We start from the raw sequence: 20,564 nt of genomic DNA on the forward strand, positions 1-20,564 counted from the left end.
CTGATCCAAAGCGGTTTAAACACTCAAGATGGCGACAGAGAAAATACCGAGGCTTCAGAAACTAACGGGTGACGTCACTGTTGGTTGCCGCTTGGTTCTTACACATCTATTTTGAGACTTTTTTTTCTAAGTTCCCCACAATCCAGTTTTTGCATTCTCGAGATCACAAACGTCGTAAGAGCCGAGGTCATCTGACCAAAGACCGAAAGAAGGATCAAAAACCTTGTACACTCAAACCCTCTCATCCTTCTCTCCATTTGATCTCAATGTGACGAACCAATCTGGTTCTTAATTGGGTTTTTGATCTAACCAAATGCTGCCTCACACTGTGCACTATCCTGCTCTGTAAAAAGCTCAGGAAACCCTCTTCTGCTACACACACACACCCTCCAAGATGTTTTTTTTTTTTTTTTTTTCCCCCCTTGGCAAGTCGCCCTAATTATTGAGGAAGATCCGGTAGAGTACGAGAAAAAAAGAAGAGAAAAGGGAGGTGATCAGCTGAGGAAAAAGGGGTTGAAAAGGGAAAAGGTAAAGGAAAGGAATGACGTCAGCCGCAGCGAGCCGGAGAGTTTTCGTGTTGACGTGAGAGGAGAAAGCACATCGAGGGAAGGGAGGGGGGGAAAATTGGAGTAGTGGAATGCAGAAGACGTATAATGATCAATTGTCCACAGCCTTGTGGCAGCAGACAAACCCCCTTTAATCCCGCAAAGACTCTCCCTTCCTTTTAATGATGCCGAGGGACAGGGAAGAATAAAGAAAACCCTGTCGAACTCCGCTCCGAGGATTATTTTTTTTCCCCTCGAAACGGTGCGCACGTTTTCCACGTTCTTCAGCGGGTGCCGTTTCTTTACAGGTTTTTCTTAGCGTAGGTAATTCTGTGCACGAGCAGCATAACGACCAGAGGAGGCGGAGCTCGCTTTGCTGTCACAGTGAGACTGCGGAGGCTTAGATAAGCTGCTGACGGCTGTCTGGAGAATCAAGGCCATGCATGACAGTATCACAAGCCTTTCCACTGCGGCATTTTATTCAGTCAGAAACGACCACCGAGTCAGAACCTATTCAACGATTCAAGAGTTCACTCGCTGTGTTGTTTTTTTTCCCCCCTTTTCTATCCTCCTTAATAAATTCGGGCTGCACTACACACTAGAAAACTCGGACTTTTTGGACTTTTTAATGTGCCCGACCACAGAATATGAGGAGACCGTTACAACCCGGCTTAGGGAGGTAACATTAACAGACTTTTTTTTTTTGGCAAGGTTACTTACTTTTGGAGAAATGAAACTAGAAGAACAATTTCCTTGAAAATGAAAGTTAAATATTACAGAAACACAAAACATACTGAATCCGCACTGCAAGGATAACTGGATTTTATCAGGAGATCCTCAATAAGTCCCTAAATTTGAATTATGTTTCTTGAAATGTGGGACTTGTTGACTATTATTTGACTATAGACGAACAGACTGACCTTCAACTTCAAAGATCTCTGTGGATTTTCTTGCACAAGAACTACATTTTATGCTGACATTCGATGTTTCTTACCGAAACATGTTGAGCTCACTTCCTTCCTTCCTCAACATTTGCCAAGTCAATTGTTCTGAGTATTTCACATTGTGATTTATTACATTTCTAATTGCAAGCAGTTACAACCGTGCTACAAGTCCCATACATGAGATAAAAAGTCTACAGAATAAATTTAATCTGTCCCCTTTTCTACACAACTTTTACTTCAACTCCATCAATGTTTGGGGGAATTCCTGGTGCTCGATGTCGGCACTGCTTAGCAGACGACAACCTTAAGGTACTTTTAGCGTAATGGAGCCCGAGAGGTTGTTTCCAACATGGCAAACAGTGCGATTAACAGGGTGGGAATCTACCGTACGGTTGGGCTACGTTCAGACTGCCGGCCCAAATCTGACTGTTGTCGAATCCAGATTTTGTCCAGATTGATTTTGTCCAGATTGAAAACACGCATGAAATGCAATTTGGAGGCATTTTAAAATGTGAGCCCAATTAGATTACCGCCAGCTCCCGTGTTGGCAGCGTAGCTGCACATACGTCATTACCACAGCAGCCCACGCAGATAGGTTGGTGATGTCTGGACACACAAAATCCCACCTATAACATCCTAAAGATCTGATTTGAGAGAGAAAAAAATCGGATTAGACTGCAGTCCGAACAAAGCCTCAGACTCGAAGAGCGTTCAAACCACTGTTATCTAAAAGGTTGTTATGTTACTGGGTTCCGCACAGTACTCTGCTAACATCAGTCTGTCATGGACAGAAACTAATCACAAACACACAAAGGTAATTATTAGGTTATTAAATGGGCACAAACGTTTGTCTTTTTAAGGAAAAAGTAAAAGATGAGTGTCGCGTTGTACATCGTCCTCATGCTGAATGTGCTCCAGCCGCTTTTATCGTTCAGTCTACGTAACCTTATCAACACACAAATGTCAAATTTGGGCATTTTTTTAATTTGATTTAAAAACAAAGTGCAAGACGAAAGATTACTTTTTTTTTTTTTTTTTACCAATATCAACTTGCATTTTGCTTATAATTTGGTTACATCTGGTATTTTTTTTTCAACTTTTCCAGTAGAGAGACGTTTTTCTACCAAGTAATAGAGCAGCACAATTAAATGTAATGTTCAGAAGTGACTTTGATCCATCCTACAGTCTGTTCTCGTCACCATCAGCTCTCCATCGGGGGAATAAATCGAGCGGCGGGATGTGCTTTTCTGACCACACGCGGCAGAGAGAAGCCAGTCGAGCCATCTCGAGGGACGCTCGCGGCTCTGGAGGACTGGTCCAAGGTGCTGCCCTTCAATTCATTTCGCATTACTTATTCCACGACTGCAGCTCCCTGCATAGCAAAGATGGTGTGTTCCGGTTTGACCTTTTTTTTTTTTTAAATATATTTATTTATATCTGCAGCCTCACAGACTCTTACAGGTTTCGAGTAGAAGTAGCTCCGGGTGACGGCTTCTTAACTTCCTGTGAAGTCTCTAAAGTAAATACTTCAAAAGTGTTTTCTTTCTTTTCTTTCTTTTTTTTTTTTTTTTTTTTTTTTTTTTTTTTTTTTAATATAACAGCTTTCAGCTCTTTTCCTTTGTGCTCACAGATAATTTTTCTGTTTGGGTGATTGATTAACCAATGTCGCAACAAGTGCCAAAGAATTTAAAACTTTCATCCCTCACATAATGAAGAGAAAACAATTAAACATAACACACTGCACATAAGGTTCAGTTCTGCGTGAGATTACTGAGCTCGGCGATTTAGGTAAAACTGACCTTAAATGTTTCACTCAAGACGAGAAAAATTGGGAACCTTATCTTTAATATCTTTAATCGAGAATCGTTTACAGCCGTTCCATCCTACCGGGCGTAGACATTGGGTTCATTTTAACCAATCAGCATGCGCTGAAACCGGCCGAAACTCGGACACCACTGCAACTACTTACAGTGTCCACTTAAAGTGTTTTTTACAGTGTATTTTTTTTAATTGTTTTATTGAATGCCAGCACTTTGACAAGGTGCTGACCGTTTATTGTGTGCTGAATGTTCTGCGTTTATTCCCGGTCGACAAGATAAAAAAAAAAAAAAAAAAAAAAAAAAAATTGACAAAATCTGCGCTCGTCACTGTCACCAGCCGTCCAATCACAGTGAAGGACAGACACGGTTAACCACCGACACTGGTCTCCCTTCAGAGTGGCCGTGCAAACGCCAATACGAGCCGAGTCACCAGACCGAAGGCTAACAAAAATGTGCAAATATAAGAGAAAGTTTTTCCCGAAACCAAACAACTAAGGAGAACCTACATAATCCACATTAACCCCATTAAGATTAAAAAAAATTCGCACTTATTTCAATGCGGCACCGACAAAATAAGTATGACAGCAAACCTGTCGTTTAATTCAACATTTCCCAGATGGGTGTTTGATTACTTTCATGGAAAAAGGTAATGAAATTTACCCACCGTCAGCTTCAGATCACTCGAACAAGCAGTGACCATCTGCCACTAAACAAGGGGGGGAAAAAAAAAGCCTTTTCTTTCTTTTATTTTGGAGTAATAATATTTAACACAGACAGCGAGGGAGAGACCTGTGGTATAAAATCAGGCTCATAAAAGGGTGATATCCCAACGCTGCCGTGAGGCAGAGAGAAACTGACTGTTTCTGAGAGAAGGGAGGACAGTAAATGGAGGACACTAATTATTTAGACGGACAGATGTCCTACTAATTAAGGCAGAGTGAGACGTACAGGCCCCGTCATGCTAAGGCCATCGGACTGATAATGGAATGGAATTAAGAGTGAAGAACGCTGGGTAGCGGCCGATCGAGCGGCTAGTCTCTCTGTCTCTCTCTCTGTCTCTCTCTCTCTCAAGACCGATGTCGCAATCTGCTCGGTTGCGTAATTGGAAGGGCTCGCGCTTTTAATTGAAGCCACTTCAAGAAGAGAAATCATCGAACAGAGCGGCCCGATGATTTTACCCGGCGTTATCAGAACGAGGGGCTCTCCGACGCATCGACAGCAATTATTGTTTACAGCGATAGAAACACCAGCGTCTACATCAAACAGTTCATTACTTACAATTCATTAGTCACGCTACTCAAGAGACAAAGCGACGTGTCAATTCTTGCTCCAACAGAAAATCAAACCGAAGAAAAACTCTCTACTGCCGTGTACACGCGATACACTTCGTGACAGCTACTCATAATTAATCTTGTTTGTGTCACTGACTTCTGTATGTCAGCGCAAATGGAGCAAGGACATTAGTCTCTATCAGCAGATGGTTTGTTGGTAATGGGAGCAAACTGTATTGCTGCAGTTAAAAGGCAGCATTTTTTTTTTTTTTTAATACAGAAGCTTTTAGGCGGTAGACCAGCCTTGAATGGAGAGACCTACATCACTGAAAAGGCTTAGATAACCGTTATGGTGGAATTTATTTAAAGTGTTGAGAATAGAAGTGAGCCAGATATCTCAACCGCGAAAAAAAAAACTTTTCCAAACTTTGAAGAGCTTGGTTTCAAGGTAAAGCCAGTGGTTCAACACCACGAAGTGAATCTAGGTAACATTCGCAGGGATAGATGAGGAGGTGTTGTGGCTGATGGACTAACTTCTTCACCGCACCGTTTCCCATTAATGTCAGTTTAAAATGGTTGGAAACCACGTGGCGACCAACCGTGACGTCAACTGTAACGTCACCATATTTGGACGAGCTGAGGAGGAGCGAGGCCTGAATTTGACTGAAAAACCTGTGGACGCTAAGCCCCGCCCACCTATACCGGTAACCTGACTACACCTCGGGCATGTTGATCAAACCAGGCACGCGCCCACACCAAGCAGCAACCAACAGTAACGTCACCCGTCGGTTTGTGAACGGCTGTTAGGAACCCTCGAGTTCGGATTTTGGACGTCGCCATCTTGTTATTTTGGAGCCGGAAGTGACCATATTTGGACGAGCTGGGGAGGAGCCAGTGGTGGTTCTGACTCAATCTGATTGGGAACTTGGAGGACACTATGCCCCGCCCACCGATTGTGGAAACCTGACTGCACCACAGGCATGTCAATCAAGCAAACACTCCCCCAAATATGCCACTTTTTGAGGCTTAATATCTCATCTATGGTGGAAATATTTTCATATCGACCAACAGAAAACTAATAAGGAGGGAATTTAGCGAACCACGCCGAATTGACTCGTGAAAAACATTATTGACTTGACTTTTTAGAGACAAACTCTAGTGGCACTCAGTGGTATTGCAGTTTAAAGAACTTTTACATTGGCCATACTTTTCAGACCTGTAAGCTACGTCCATAAACAGTCAATGGCCCAAACATAGATCTCTAATATCTAATAAACGATGATATTATTCTCAGACGGACCACCAGAGCACTGATCGGAAGGAGGGAATTTAGCTAATGACACCATAAGGACTTGTGGAAAACACTTGCTGACTTTGTATTTCAGGAGCCGCTTTTTGAATGGGAGTCTTTTGGAGCCGGCCTCTAGTGGCCCTCAGTGGTATTGCACGTTAAGACACTTCCGCACTGGCTTAACCTTCCAGACCCGGGGACTACGTCTGTTTCTATGGTTACAACCCGGGATAAATGCTTGTTTGACGACTTTATTAAGAACAAAATGAATAACCCACCCTCTTCACAACATATGCGAGTGACTGAGAATCTGCAACTACATGACATGTGCATCCATCCATACGTGTAACAGCTGGTTAATTTACAGAGGATGAGGAGCGGTCAGTGTCGTGTGGATTCCCAAATGTTTACAGGGACCATACGTCCAGATATACTGTCACACCCGATGGTTTCTGGAATAAGCAGCTCCGTCTGCCAAACATCCTTGACTACAGGCCAAGTATACCTTTTACAGCCTGTTTATTACAGCTTTAGTGTTTTTTTAATATCACGCCGTGAAATATAACAGTCATAATATCGTAATTAGTCATAATATTCAGAGGGAAACCGTTTGTTCATTGGCTTTTTTTTTTATATACCAACACTTTTTTTTTTTCCACGAAGGAACCCTGCAAGTCACCAAATGCGAACAAGAATAAAAAAATAAAAAGAGTGATCTACATTTTCTCTGGTCCTTTTCCCCGGGGACACTTTTGAGAGACACTTGGAGAACAAAAGAGCAGTTGAATTTAATATTGCTGCCACAGTTGGCTGAGTAGAGCTGTTTTAATAATAAAGAACAGAAACGTGGAGACACGGGCCGTGGATCATCGTGTGTGTGTGTGTGTGTGTGTGCAGAGGAAGAAAAAATAAAAAGGGTGGAAGGCAGCGAGGTGACTCAGACGACTTGTAAAGTGACAAAAAAAATGTCTGAAGGGATGAGCGCTCCTCCACAGTCTAAATTCAGAGATGCCGTTTGGATGAACGCCCCCCAATTTGCACCATTGTCCTGCCACGCACCAATGCACCGGTGCCCACACTCAACCGGAGGGTTGCTGGATTGGCGTCCAGATCCAGTCACGGCGACGTGTTTCTACACGATGCTAAAATAAAACAAAACAAAAAAACCTGAATGAAAGGTGGTGGGTGGGTGTATCTTTAGTTTCTGTCCACCGAGTCACATCCTGGCCTCCCGTGTTGTCCCTTCCTGCTCTGCATCCTCTCCAGACGCTTCATGCCAACATATGCACACATATCATGAGGTCTTAAACACACACACACACACACACACACGCGCGCGCACACGGAGTCAGGACGTAATCACAATCGGCACACGCACGTATCTGAGGACAGCAGACACCAAAGCTCAATGAGTCACCGCGGCGACGGCAACATCACTTCAATACACCGTCTGGCGGTAATTACAGGAACAGTCCTGGTACGTTAATTGGTCACTTTTTCCAGAGGCGACACTTCCCTTTGTACAACACAAAAGGATTTATGTTGCTTTGACTCAACGCTTTTTGGCAAAACACAGGTGGACATAACTGGTTTCGATGGCTCGGTTTTCTATAAGCCTCGAGTTCCCGAGTTGTGACATGTTTGCCGACGTTTACTTGGAATAATGACATTATTGCGTGACACACACTTTGAAATATTACGTTCCCCGCTGTCTCATCTCTTATGATCAGTCACACAGCGTGCAGACGGGGGCGGGGTAAGTGGTCTTGGTGACAAAATTTTAAAAGCAAAATTTTTTTTTTTAAATACTGTCACCTTTGCAATAAAGTGAAAATTAGACCTAGAGCGTGCGTCCTTTCATCTGGAGAGGATGGGAGCAACTCTGCCACCGCAAAACACACTTCACTAAAGCCCACTCCACCTTTAAAAAAATAATTTCAGATTAAGTCAGCAATGATCAATGAAACGTATTATTAATTCGCTCACACTGGGACTCACTTAACACGAACCCGCAGCCCATTTTGGATCCCAAGAATGAGCTTACCGTCGACCGTATACCTTAACGACTCGGCGTCACTAAAACCAGGAGTCAATCTCCATCTAATCATCAACACAAGATGAACGACTTCTCCAAACGGTCCTTTAATAGGACATTTACGGGGTAATCAGAGGCAAAGAGAGAGAGAGAACTGACCAATCAGCTACTTCCTGTGTCCCGCGGAGGATACCGCGACCTGTAGGGCTTCTTCCTAACCACATTGATGTATTGGTGGGATGCCCATAAGTCTTCCAGCAGGGCTAATGTTTTTTTTTCCGGTGTGGCTCCTCCTGGACTGAGTGCGTGAGGAGAGGCGAGGGGAGATCATTAATACAGGTTTCCGCTTCGGGATATTCGCCGTGCGGCTTCCCGCACGTGCCGGTCATCAGCTGGACTGATTCGGCAGCCGTGACGGTTCCTGAAAGGGACTAATTGCAGTGGGTGGAGTGGTGCTGGTTATTGAGTTGTGGAGAGGAAGTACCGATGCTCTATAACCACCAAGGCCAATAAAACAATCCATTTATTTCTTACCAAATTGGCAGTTATTTGCATCTGGTTTACAATTCAAATCAGAAATGAAAATGTGTGAAAATGATCCACATCTATTTGACAAATGTTTATTCTGCATTTGAATTTGGTTTAGTTTGATGACAGTGCGAGCCGCTCACTCCTACACTGCTGTGTCAGCACACACAACGTGGCCGAACCACCATCTTCCTACTGCTGGCCACAAAACAGCTGCACGAGGCCGCGCGTGTTATCCTCACAGGATATTTTTTTCCAAGACTTTCAACTACATTTCTTTTTGGGATGAATCAGGGTTTTTGAATATTCATATAGTCAAATAGTCATTAATATGTTTGTTTAAAAATGGATAAATTCATGCGACTATCGTTCTTCCTTATTTCCCAAGTTTTTACCGGCACCTGCTTGTAATGCGTTATTCCCATCAAAAGGTGGCGATAATTTACCTAAAAGCTGTTTACCAGCCGCCATTAAACAACATAAAGAGAACAACATGTTGCTGACGGGCTCTGGAGCTCTGCTGGTAAAACTGTGTATCGCTTTGAGATTAGATGTCACGGTGCGAACAAGACGACTAAAACGCTCGATTAATAGTCAATTAGTTCAGAGCGATTTATTGAGTAGATTAATGAAGACTCTGAGTCGAAATTGGTTGTTCGCTGAAGCAGAAACATGCAAAGACGACTACAGCCTTCAAAAAGTTCTGACTGGAATTCCATAGAAAAATAAAAGATGAAGTGCAGGTGAAGCGAGCGGATCGTCAGTCTAATACGGCTGCGCACAGCAACGACCCTCACCTTCAAAATGAAACTAAAGACAAGCTGTTCATAAAATTTGTCGGAGGCCAGGGGAGTTAGAAGCTGGGTGGCATTTAGGTACGCAAGGTCAAGCGGTGGCGAGCAATTTTCGAAAATAGTATTTTTGCTTGAAATGCCCATTGTTATCGCTTTCATTTGGTGCAAACATGGGGAATACCCGTGATATTGTTAACATTAAGATTTAATTTAGAATAATAAGGTCATCAGCACAAAAAAACAAAACAAAACAACATTCTTATATTGCAGTCCTTCCACTGAATCCATACATACTAAAAAAGGGCTCTGCCACACTTTCATCTAGACCCAGCTAATTACCGGACCCCGCTGCTCAAGTTGAAGATGACCCAGTATGCATATTATACACAAACACTGCTGAACTGATGGCGGGCAGGTCCACAAACTCTACTCGACAGTAGCTGCCTAAAGTCACATGCCTCTGCCGGAAATTCCCTCGCCAATTCAACATGTTTCTGTTGGCGGCGAATGTTAGAAACCCGCCTTCCTCGTAAGGAGAGAAGACGCAGTGCTGCTAATTACCGTGTTGTCTTTGTCCCTCTTGTAGTTTGATACAGTCACACACTGCCTCGCTGTCTCCACCTTAATTAAAAAAAAAGAACCTTCTGGCAGTCAGAGCTAGTGAATGTGTCTGATCAAACTGCTCAGCCTGCATATTCATGCTGTAAAATCACAGCGTTTTGTTTGGAAATTTGCAGAGCAGACATTTGGAAAAATTGTAGCAGCAGAAAGCAACCTGGGTTACACTTTTCTCTTCTAATGTGCATGACAAATAGACTTTGTAAAGTTGGTCGTGGATAGATTATTTTTCGAGAGCCAGTATTGAATTCAACGCGTTTCTAGCACTGGGGATTGGAGGCCCAGTCCACAGTGATGGCTGTCAAACTTGGCGATGGCACATAGACGGATATGTAAACACAACCATTTGTTATTGGTGGGCCTTAGTTAGCGATGTACTAAACCTCACTAAACCAAACGGACCTGATAACGGACCGTCAAACCAGTCTGAAGGACACAAATTTGGCCTGGTTTTGTTCCAGCCTACTGAATCTGCTGTTATGATAGCTACCGAGTGACGGTGTTCAATTATCAGAGTGGGTCAGGAGCGTAGCTGGCATTACAGTGATGCCATCTGTATTTAACCCTTATTTTTTTACTTTATTAAAATTTGACGATAATTAGTTTGCCTACTTAAAAAAAAAAAAAAAAAAAAAAAAATTCCAACATCTCACGTAAAAATGCTTCGAAGACATTGCTAACTGTAGCAAATAAAATGAAGTTAGCTTAGAACAATGTGACGAGTCAATATCTGGACCATGTAGCACCCACTATCAGATATAAATACCTTAACATTTCAAAATAAAAGAGACAGTATAAATCAAAAGACTCATTTTGTGTGTTGTTTCCATGAGGTTGGAGGACTAGTGAGAGTAAGATTTTTTTTGTTTTTTAAATGCTCAAAATGAAGGTACTGTCAAAGAGGATGACATATCTCAGGATTCAAAGTCCCCGGTGAGAACTGAACTCTGCTGATGCTGCAATCCCACTTCTTTTTAACACCATGACTCACATCTTTGTGATCCAAACTTTTTGTTACAAATTTGAAGTCCCAGTTTGTGATGACCTTGAAGACACCGAGAGGGTTGTCTTCTCAGATTTCCGAAAACTACCTCCACATCCTGAGCGGATATTATACAACCGTGTCCTCGGACTGAGTGGTTCTCCTCTTAAAGATGAAACTGAACTTTATATGTAAAACTGCTCGAGATCCCTTTTTATTGATGCGATCCTAACGACTGGGCGGAATACAAAAAGTCCAAATAAGCACTGACTATCATTTTCCATCTTGCTGCTAAAACACAATGAACTAAAAAGTCTTGCAATGGTATTTTAGGATAATATAACATGACTCAAGCCTACAAAGTGAGCAGCAAAGTGTTCGAGGTGCAGCTCGCTGATACATAATGCAGAGATAGTTAGCCGAGGTGACAGCGGGGGCTCGTTGCTGCAGCCAAGGCAGGAACGCTAAACCCGAAGGATACGGCGCAGATCCAGAATAAAAAAAATAAAAAAAACAGAACAAACATGTTCGGCATCAGCAATTTACTGCTGGCTCAGCAATTTACTGCTGGCTTTGAAAAGGCCGCTTGACAAGACAAGCACATCGCTTTTCATCTCAATAACTAACAAACATCCGGTGATTCAAGAGAGGGAGAGTTTCAAACCAGATTCCCAAACATATAACGGAGGACAGAGAGAGAGAGAGAGAGAGAGAGAGACAGAGAGAGAGAGAGAGAGAAAACAGTGACAAGCAGAAGAGAAAATGAAAGCGAACAAGTGAAGCTTGAAAGAGAATAAGAGAGCAGAGGAGGCAAAGAGACGCTCAAGGTGCTGCAGTAACTTCTAGTTTCTCGACGCCAAGTCAATGAAACAAAAACAGTCGTCAGCTGAATGCAGTCTGTGCTTTAAAAAGTAACACGATAAAGACACAATAAAAACGCAGACGTTCAACAACAAAGATGGCTGACAAATAAACTGGCGGTGGTGCGGAATATCTAAAGTGAAGGTGTTGTGGAAGACGGAAGTAGAAAAACAAAAAAAAAACAAAAAACAGGAGAGACACAAAATATTCAATATGAAAACAAAAACGTCTCCTAATCTGTGAATACGTGTCGCTTCTTCCGTTAACATCACACGTCCACAGCTGCGGATCGGCGTGACGCTCCGCAATCAATATTTCTAATCAAGTATGAAGACTTTCTGATGACCACCACCAGTTTATCAATAAAAACACGCGCCACTCATCTAGTGGCCGCAACGAGGCGACATGACACTCACGCTGGAAAACAAATTTAAAATGGATCCATGAGGTCAGAAAAACCATTAGGAGGCAACGCCACACTAAAACCAGTCACATCTGGGCAATTATGATTGATTGCTTGCTGCTGCGCTCCTAAGTCAAGGAAAATGAAGGACAAATATTGCCCTCTTAAATGTGAGGATTTAAATTATAGCCGCGTTTCAATTTGATTTCCGTCAAATTTGCACAAAATCTGAACAAAATCTCTTCACATTTTCAGTTCCCATGAATTAAACAACCTAAAGATGAACAAATAATAACAATAACAACTTGTTGCAGATCTTATCTGAGCTGTATGTCCAATAAAACATATAAAATACCGCACAAAAGTGGGATTAATTATAAATCCTTGAATATAAACATTAACATTATGTTGTCATAAAGTTTAAATTCTAAAATTTTAATTGTATTTTAATAATGTATGCTTCACTGGGGCAGCGAACGGGCCTCTGACAGAAATACAGCAGAAGAAGAGCTGTTTGGAGTAAACATCCAGCTACAATTCCATAAATTAGACTTTCAATCAATATCATATCAATAATCTAAAATGATAAACTGAAGGCTATAGTTTGGGACAAATATAAATGTTGCTGTAAAGACGCTATAAGCTTCCCCAAATTCCTCAAAATCAGTTCGTTCTTGAGTCCAAGTAAACGTTTGTGAAAGATTCCTTCCCGGCGTTCCCGAACGTATTGACGAGAATGGAAAGGGGCAGATAAGATACACGCGAGGTCGCAGTGCCCTTGACCTTTGACCTATGACCTAGCTAAAATCTATTCAGTTCATCCATGAGACCCGGTGAACATTTGTGCCAAATTTGAAGAAGATGCCTCAAGGCGTTCCTGAGATACGGCCTTCACAAGAATGGGGGAAAACGTGAGCTCACAGTGACCTTTGACCTTTGACAACCAAAATAAATTGCGTTCATCCATCCATTTGCCCAAGCGCACATTTGTGCCAAACGAAAGCATATGCATCGGTGGCATTAAAATCCCCTCTGCATTGGTATGAAGTTTAAATCCGACAGTGACGATGAAAACTGCCGCATAGAGCAATAGAGCAGAGAGGCAAATAAAGAAAGTTTCTTCCAGGATCACACGGTAAAGTTTAAAGAGATCATGTACTTATAAATAACATTGGTTGATCTGCTGCCATCGGTACTTGCCGATACTGCGCCAAGAACACTCTACAGTTCATTCATATTGGAATGATGTAGTTCAAAACACTAACAAACATGTACAAAGCGAAATCCTCAAGCGTCTGGATGCAAGTGGGCGAGCCGAGTCCAGTTCACCGAACTAATGAACGTTGGGGTCTCATCACAGATGGATGCTGGGTAATCTGCATCTACTATGAAGAGGCAGAGAGGGACATATTCTACTTACTGCAGAGCACAAAATATAAATTTAAAAAAATTTAAAGCACGAGGAGGTAAAGTGAGGATGGACATAAAGAGAGACCTGATTGAAAAAAAAAATAAACATCACTTTGATGTGGAGTGGGGAAAAAAAACGACGATGAAGAAAAGGTCAGAGAAAGCAATAAAAGAGGCGGGAGGTGGAGATGGCGGAGAAAGCGAGTGGGCGGCGGCGGGATTTCTGACCGTGAGGGTTAATGCGAGAGTACAGAAGCAAACCGGGGAACGGATTCGTGACGGCAGGTTGGCGAAGTTAAACGCTCCGAGCGTCTCAAACCAAAAATAACAACAACAACAACGAAAAAAAAAAAGGTATCTAATTTGCTCTTAGGTCTAATAATCTACCAACTCATCTGGAATTAATTTACGACCCAATTTGCCGCCCGCCGTGACGGAGCAGGTAATAACGGCGGTGTGCCCGGTCGCTCCGTCGAAGCCTTTATGTAAGGTGTGTTGGCGAACGCTGCTCTCCGGTGTGCCGCTGCAGAGCTGCGAGGACAACAAAAAAATAAAAATACAAAAAATAAAAATAAAAGGAGCAGCTTCTCAACCCTCCCACTCCTCCCTCCTGCAACTCCTACCACCACTCGCCGCTGACCTCCGGGGTTCGGCCGAGCCCGAGCCTACGTTCCTCTAGCTGCTCTCTCTCTCTTCGCAGCGTCTCTTCCTCCGCCTCCTCGTACCTCGCGTGTTCCTTCTGAGCTGTCTTTTCCAAACAGCTCCACCACGTTGGGATTATTTTTTACTTCTACCTCCTCGTGATGAGACGTGTTGTGTTTTTTTTTGGCGGTCGAGCAGAGATCCACGGCGCCAACAGGATGATGCTGAGGCAGCGTTATCAAACCGGTCAACTGTTCGTCTGTTTTTATTCTGTTTTACTTCAGGGAACATCTTTCCTGAACTTTACTTACTTATTATTGTAATAAAACTCTAATTTCAGCTCTACATCGCCACCCGACCCGTCCAGAGGTGGGCAATGAGCCCGTAAAAAAGCATCGTGGTATTTTAGGGTATTTCTGCGATAGCTAAATTCTTGGCAATATGACTAAATACCAACCAACCTATTAAAAAAAAAAAAAGTGTATTATAGTTGTATATGTCACTGCAAATGTGAGAGTTTGTCATCAAATATTCAGTGTTTGAAAACACGTGGCGCTCCCATTAACGACAATTTAGAAAATATGCTGTGCTCAGGGAAAAACGCTCTGGTGGACACGGACGCCAGGTAGTTAAAGCAGTAGCAGAGTGTCGGCCGGTTGTGGCGCATGCTGATTGGTTAAAATTAACCCGAGGTCTACGGCCAGTAGGATGGAGTGCTTTAAGGTGCAATACCATGGAGTGCCACTAGAGGTTGGCACCAAAAAGCCTCCAGCTCCATAGACTCCCGTTCAACTTCTCTCGTGAAATTTTCAGTCAATAAAATGTATCCACGAGTTATTTCAGTGTTTTTAGCTAGAGTCACTCCTTCTTATTAGTTTTCTGGCGGTCCATCTGAAAATAATCCCTCATTCATTGGAAATTAAGCCTGAAAAAAGAAATTGTTTTTGGGGGCGTGTTTGTTTGATTGACAGGCCTGCGGTGCAGTGAGGTTACAGCTATCGGTGGGCGGGACGTAGTATCGTCGGGTTTCCAATCAGATCACTCGGATCCGCCGCTAGCTCCTCCCCCAGCTCAACAAATATGGTCACTTCCTGCTCCGAACCGCTCCGAACTAGCAAAGATGGCGACGGACAGAATCCGAACTGGAGGCTTCGTAACGGCCGTTCACAAACCGACGGGGTGACGTCGCTGCTGGTCGCTGCTCGACCCAGATTCTGGTATTAACGCAGTGAATTAGGGTCTGGGTCATCCGGGCTTTACACCTTAGTCATTCACAATTTATCTCCCAATTCTCCTAATCGCCTGACTACGCGTGTTTTTGGTAAACCAATCACGTTTCGCCAGGATCTCATTCAGCGCTCGAACTTTAAACCTGTTCTACGGTGTCAGCCGTCAGTTCAATGGCGATGTGCTGCGCCCCCTCCTCCACCCCGTTCGCCTCCAGGCTTCACATCAGGTGCAGCTTAGTCACATCCACCTCGCCAGCTCTCTCTTCATCACATCCCCCACCGCCAGCGTGTCGACCCCGAGGGAGGTTCCCACGTAGTGCGCACCAGCATCTCTTTCATCAAACACGATGACATCAAGACATCAAAGACTTTCACATTTTCTCCTCATTTTTAATCATCCACTCATACTGAAGTCTCTCCTGATTGAACTGAAGTCTCCTTCAGCTTGTTGCTACGGACGTCATCCCGCCAGGCGGTGCGACGGTATGATGTCATTACATCTGCAGGTGGGAATGTTTGTATTATAATCATATGAATTATTTTTAATCACCTCAAAACATACCAGTGTTATCGTGAATGATACACACACACACACACACACACACACACACACACACACACACACACACACACACACACACACACCTCCCCCCACCCCCGAGGGCATGTTGTTTATATTCCATCACACGTCTCAACACCAAACACACATTTCGTTACCAGTTCTCACGGCCGTGATCAGATTTAATCCTGTCTGAGCGGCTTTAAAGCATATTCACAGGTGGTTTGAAATGTAATTCATAACCGATACCTGCAAACGCGGCTCAGCTCAACACCTCGGATTACATTTCAAGTGTGCGCTTATTGTTTTATTTTTTTACGCCACTCCCCACTGGATTTACGTTTCTAAAAGCAGTAAGCAGAAAGAAAAAGATGTGGAGGAGACACTGCGCACGCGCACAAACACACACACACACACACACACACACACACACACACACACACACACACACACACACACACACACCGTGCACTGCTGCCAGCTCAGCCGCTCAGAACTTAACATGACCAGCTGAAATAATGTTGTCTTTTTAGTTTTTGCGTAGCTCGCAGAAATATGTCGACAGCTTTAAAAACAATATGAAAGTGTCCCACCTCCAACCCCTGCTGTGGTTCTCAGGCAGTTTCCCACAGGGCTTTAGACAGCTGAGGTTTATTATATAATAATTGTTTCGATCTAATATGCTTCATTTTACCGCGGCTATTCTTAAAAGTTGCCATAGACCGGATATAAAAGTGTTTGTAGCTTCCTGTGCCGAAAAATGCGCCATAAATTGCAATACCGCTGAAGGCCACTAGAGTTCGGCTCCAAAAAGCCTCCAAAGACTCCCAATTAACTTCTCTCATGAAATACAAAGTCAATAAATGTTTTGCACAAGTCAATATGGTGTCATTTGTTAAAGTCACTCCTTCTAATGAATTTTGTGGCGGTTCAATCTGAAAATAATTCCATCATTAATCAGATATCAGTGGTCTTTTTGTGGGCGTGTCTGTTTGATTGACAGGCCTGCGGTGCAATCAGAATACAGCTACCATTTGGCGGGACGTACTATCGTCAGGTTTCTAATCAGATCCACCGCTCGCTCCGCCCCCAGCTCGTCCAAATATGGTCACTTCCTGCTCCAAACTGCTCCGAACTAGCGAGATAGTGACGGACAGAATGCGAACTCAAGGCTTCATAATCGATGGGTGACGTCACTGCAGGTTGCTGCTTGACCGTGAAAGGCTTTATCAGCATTTTGGAAACTTTTTTGGCTTGAGTGTTATGGGATGCTTATTTAAATGTCCTGCACTGCAGCTTCAGCGTAACGGTTCAAACTGAGAAGGTGAAAGAACTTTCCTTTCCTATTTTTGCTTTAATGAAGTATCATGTAAATTTTCTGATGTCAGCTGATAATAATTTTCTGTACATAATACAAAAATATATATTTTTTTAATGCCAATAAGTAGTTTATAAATGTAAACTGATAATATACTTTTTTTTTTTTTTTTTTTTTTTTTATTCCAACAACAGAAAAAATTACATCCGAACAAAAGCGTTGACAAAAATCTAGTCAAAACCTAAACAGTTCAACAAAAACTGAACATTACGGCCTTCACGGAGAGGATTTAGTGCAGGGCTGCTGCTGCATTGGACAGCATTAGATTTCGATAGAAATCCCATCAACATGATACCAGAATATCAGCAATAATCCAATATCAGCTACATTTTTTTTGGAACTACTGCCTCTGAAGATTCAATTTCATCAAAGTGCATCCGGAAAAAAAACAAAGACTCAGGACAAAAAAAAAAAAAAAGCACACTTACTTACTGACATACTGATCGTTAGAAATGCAAAGGGGGTTACAGACATCGAAAACAAGTTGCCCTTTGGTCAGCTTTCATCATTACAGTGATCGTCGTAATAACAGTAGATTACAGAGTGCCTTCTAAACGATGCGAAAAGTCAACCACACAGATCAGATTGTCCTGATATAACGTTTCCCCACTCTCTCCGTTTCAGATTGTTCTATTCATCAGAGAAAAATCTTTTACACCATAAACTCTCCGATTTCATCAGAGGCCCCCGTCTTTATGGAGAAGGAGTGCCATCTGCTCCGGCTCGGAGGCCCCGAGAGCTCAGAGGAGGACGAGATCTCGAGGAGCCTCGGGGAAAATAGCGAACTAAAGAGCCAAGGACAACTGCTACTGTTGGCGGTGACATGAATGCATGTACACACACTCAAACTGAAACGGCTGAATTTACAAGTATACACGATGCATCTGTTTAAAAAAAAAAAAAAAAAAAAAAACTTTGTTGCTGTCGAGAGCATGCAGGCGTTTCGTTGGCACAGAAGTGAAAAAAAAAAAAAGAGCCGACACAACGAGACAGCTCAAATAAACCCGTTCTCCCTCGTACACACTCAAATGATCACTAAATGTAAACACACTTTATCAGGAGCCGCGGTTACCATGACAGCCGCGCTGACTGTCTATTCGTCTACGCGACGTAACTGATCGCGCAGAGCGAAGTGTTTTGTCTGAAAAGTCACAAACTGAACCAGTTGACAGTGTGCATGTTCCCACAGCCTTATGTGAGCATACTCTTACAGTACATAATCAGTCCCTCCTAGAAATCACAATAATTAACGCAAATTCAAGCAATCTCAGCAATATTTGCAGGAGTTTGCAATTTTGAAAAATTCCTGCAGCATTGCCGCTAAAAACATCGTCAACAGAAGCTCTGCTGAAAGTATCACGACAAACTGTTTTACAAACAAAACTCCAAAAATAAGTGTTCATTTCCAACCAGCGAGGCTCCGCCCCCACCCTCTCCTCTCACCGTCAAAACAAACCGCTGCCAGCTAACCGCAACAACAGGAAGTGACGGTGTTTGTGGGAATTTAGTGTTGAATTTCTGCAGTTGCACAGTAAGAAACTCACTCGAAACTTCGCAAATGACGTCGCCGGTTGTTTGTTTGTTTGTTGTTGGTGTGGAGCCACCGCCGCCCGCCGCCGCGCAGCTACAGTTCTCCAGACAGCATCACGGCGGATGTCGCCGGGTGTCTCTTCGCCTACGTCTGCAGCGAGGTGATCTCAAAACAAAGCCACGCAAGCGAATCCCACAATCCGGACAACCGTTCCGTCAAACAGGATGTTCTGAACGGGCACGGCGCTAATTGCAATCAATACCACAGTCCTGAAAGAGTGGCGGATGATCGAGCAGTTTATTGAGAAATAATTGCTCACTGAAAGCAAGGTGAGTAAAATCGGTTCGGTTCAGACACTTCGGCAAAATCGATGGAACTTTAAAACACCTGAAACATACGAGCGGCTCAACGGAGGCCAAAACCGATAAGTTCTCACACCGTTTTGACGAGAATCATTATTCACATGCGTAAGAAGAGAAGGAGGGAGGCTTGTTTGGTGTGAAGCGACTCACCCTGGGCTGCCAGTTTTCATACTGCTTCTGCAGGTTGGCCCCGATGGTCTCCAGGGCCTTCTGCGGGCTCATCGACAGAGGATCTGGGCAGGCAAACATAAAGAGCGTCAACACACCAGCGATTAAACACGCGCAGGAAACACACATTACACGTGACGGTCACGGCCGAGGGGAACCGGGCCCGGGACGTTCGGGCTTGAAGACGCAGCCGAGAGAAGTTTCAGTTTATTGTTTCGGCATCAGAAGGAACGCTTCTTGTTAAATTTGGAGCGCGGTTTGGAAAAAAAAAAAAATAGCAGCGGCCCCCTGAAGTTGAAATATTGATGAGAGTAAATCAATAGGGCTTGAGGAATAGCTGGATATAGATTGAGGAACGGATCAAAATCGCGCTCAGCGGGCAGGGAGGAACGTACCGGGAGAGTTTATGGGAGACACTGGTCGGCTTTACGGTCGGCGGGGGAACGAAATCGCTGGAGGGTCATCTCGCAACGGATTACCACGACAGAAAGAACACAAGACGGGTTTGACGAGGCAAATCGCAACTTTTACACGACTGCTTTTTATTTACAAAGGGAAACTGTAATCGTCACAAGTGATTTCAGGAACTTTAAAATACCAAATAAAGATTCATTTATTAAGGAATCTGAACCTGTGCAGAAATGTATTAAAAACACAGGATGAAGATGTTTCCTCCAAGAAGAGCTTGGGAAGTGATTCTTCTGTGCACAAAGGTATTTTATCATTTCTGTTATGGTGCAAACTGAAGCTTTATAAAGGGATATTTTTGCACGCGCACACACACACGCACGCACACACACACACACACACACACACACACACACACACACACACACACACACACACACACACACACACACACACACACACACACACACACACTCTGGCCAGTGAAAAGCAGACGTAAGCCCGTTACATCTGCGTATGGCTCAAGCACGAGTGAGATCTTAAAATCCCTGTGGTGCATTTCGGGACATCCTCCTCTTAATATTCCCAAACAGCCTCTGAAAAGCCAAGTGGCAGGTCGGCAGAGTGTCCTCAGAAGCCGCAGAGAAAGTTTCGGAAACTTTTAAGAGGTGTGTTCCCGCTTTAATGTGCCTCCGTGACTCCCCACAGTCAGGCACGTCTCAGGGGAGCCGCACAATGGGGTTTTTGAGGCTCCCATTCAATGGAGATGGTTCTTTGTGTTTTTG

The 20,564-nt window shown here is 43.5% G+C and overlaps 1 protein-coding gene across 2 annotated transcripts in view; it reads right to left on the reverse strand.

The window, feature by feature from the left end:
- Window positions 1-20,564, reverse strand: part of rptor (regulatory associated protein of MTOR, complex 1) — a 165,989-nt gene that overhangs the window by 125,736 nt on the left and 19,689 nt on the right. For both annotated transcript variants that reach the window (XM_069168105.1, XM_069168104.1), the window contains exon 4: window positions 19,354-19,436. In XM_069168105.1, the coding sequence (XP_069024206.1) occupies window positions 19,354-19,436 (83 nt within the window). The remainder of the gene's footprint in view (window positions 1-19,353; window positions 19,437-20,564) is intronic.

Source organism: Embiotoca jacksoni, unplaced genomic scaffold (assembly GCF_022577435.1).
Source record: "Embiotoca jacksoni isolate LCO1_2020_lvr unplaced genomic scaffold, fEmbJac1.0.p SCAF_4, whole genome shotgun sequence".
Taxonomy (NCBI): Eukaryota; Metazoa; Chordata; class Actinopteri; family Embiotocidae; genus Embiotoca; species Embiotoca jacksoni.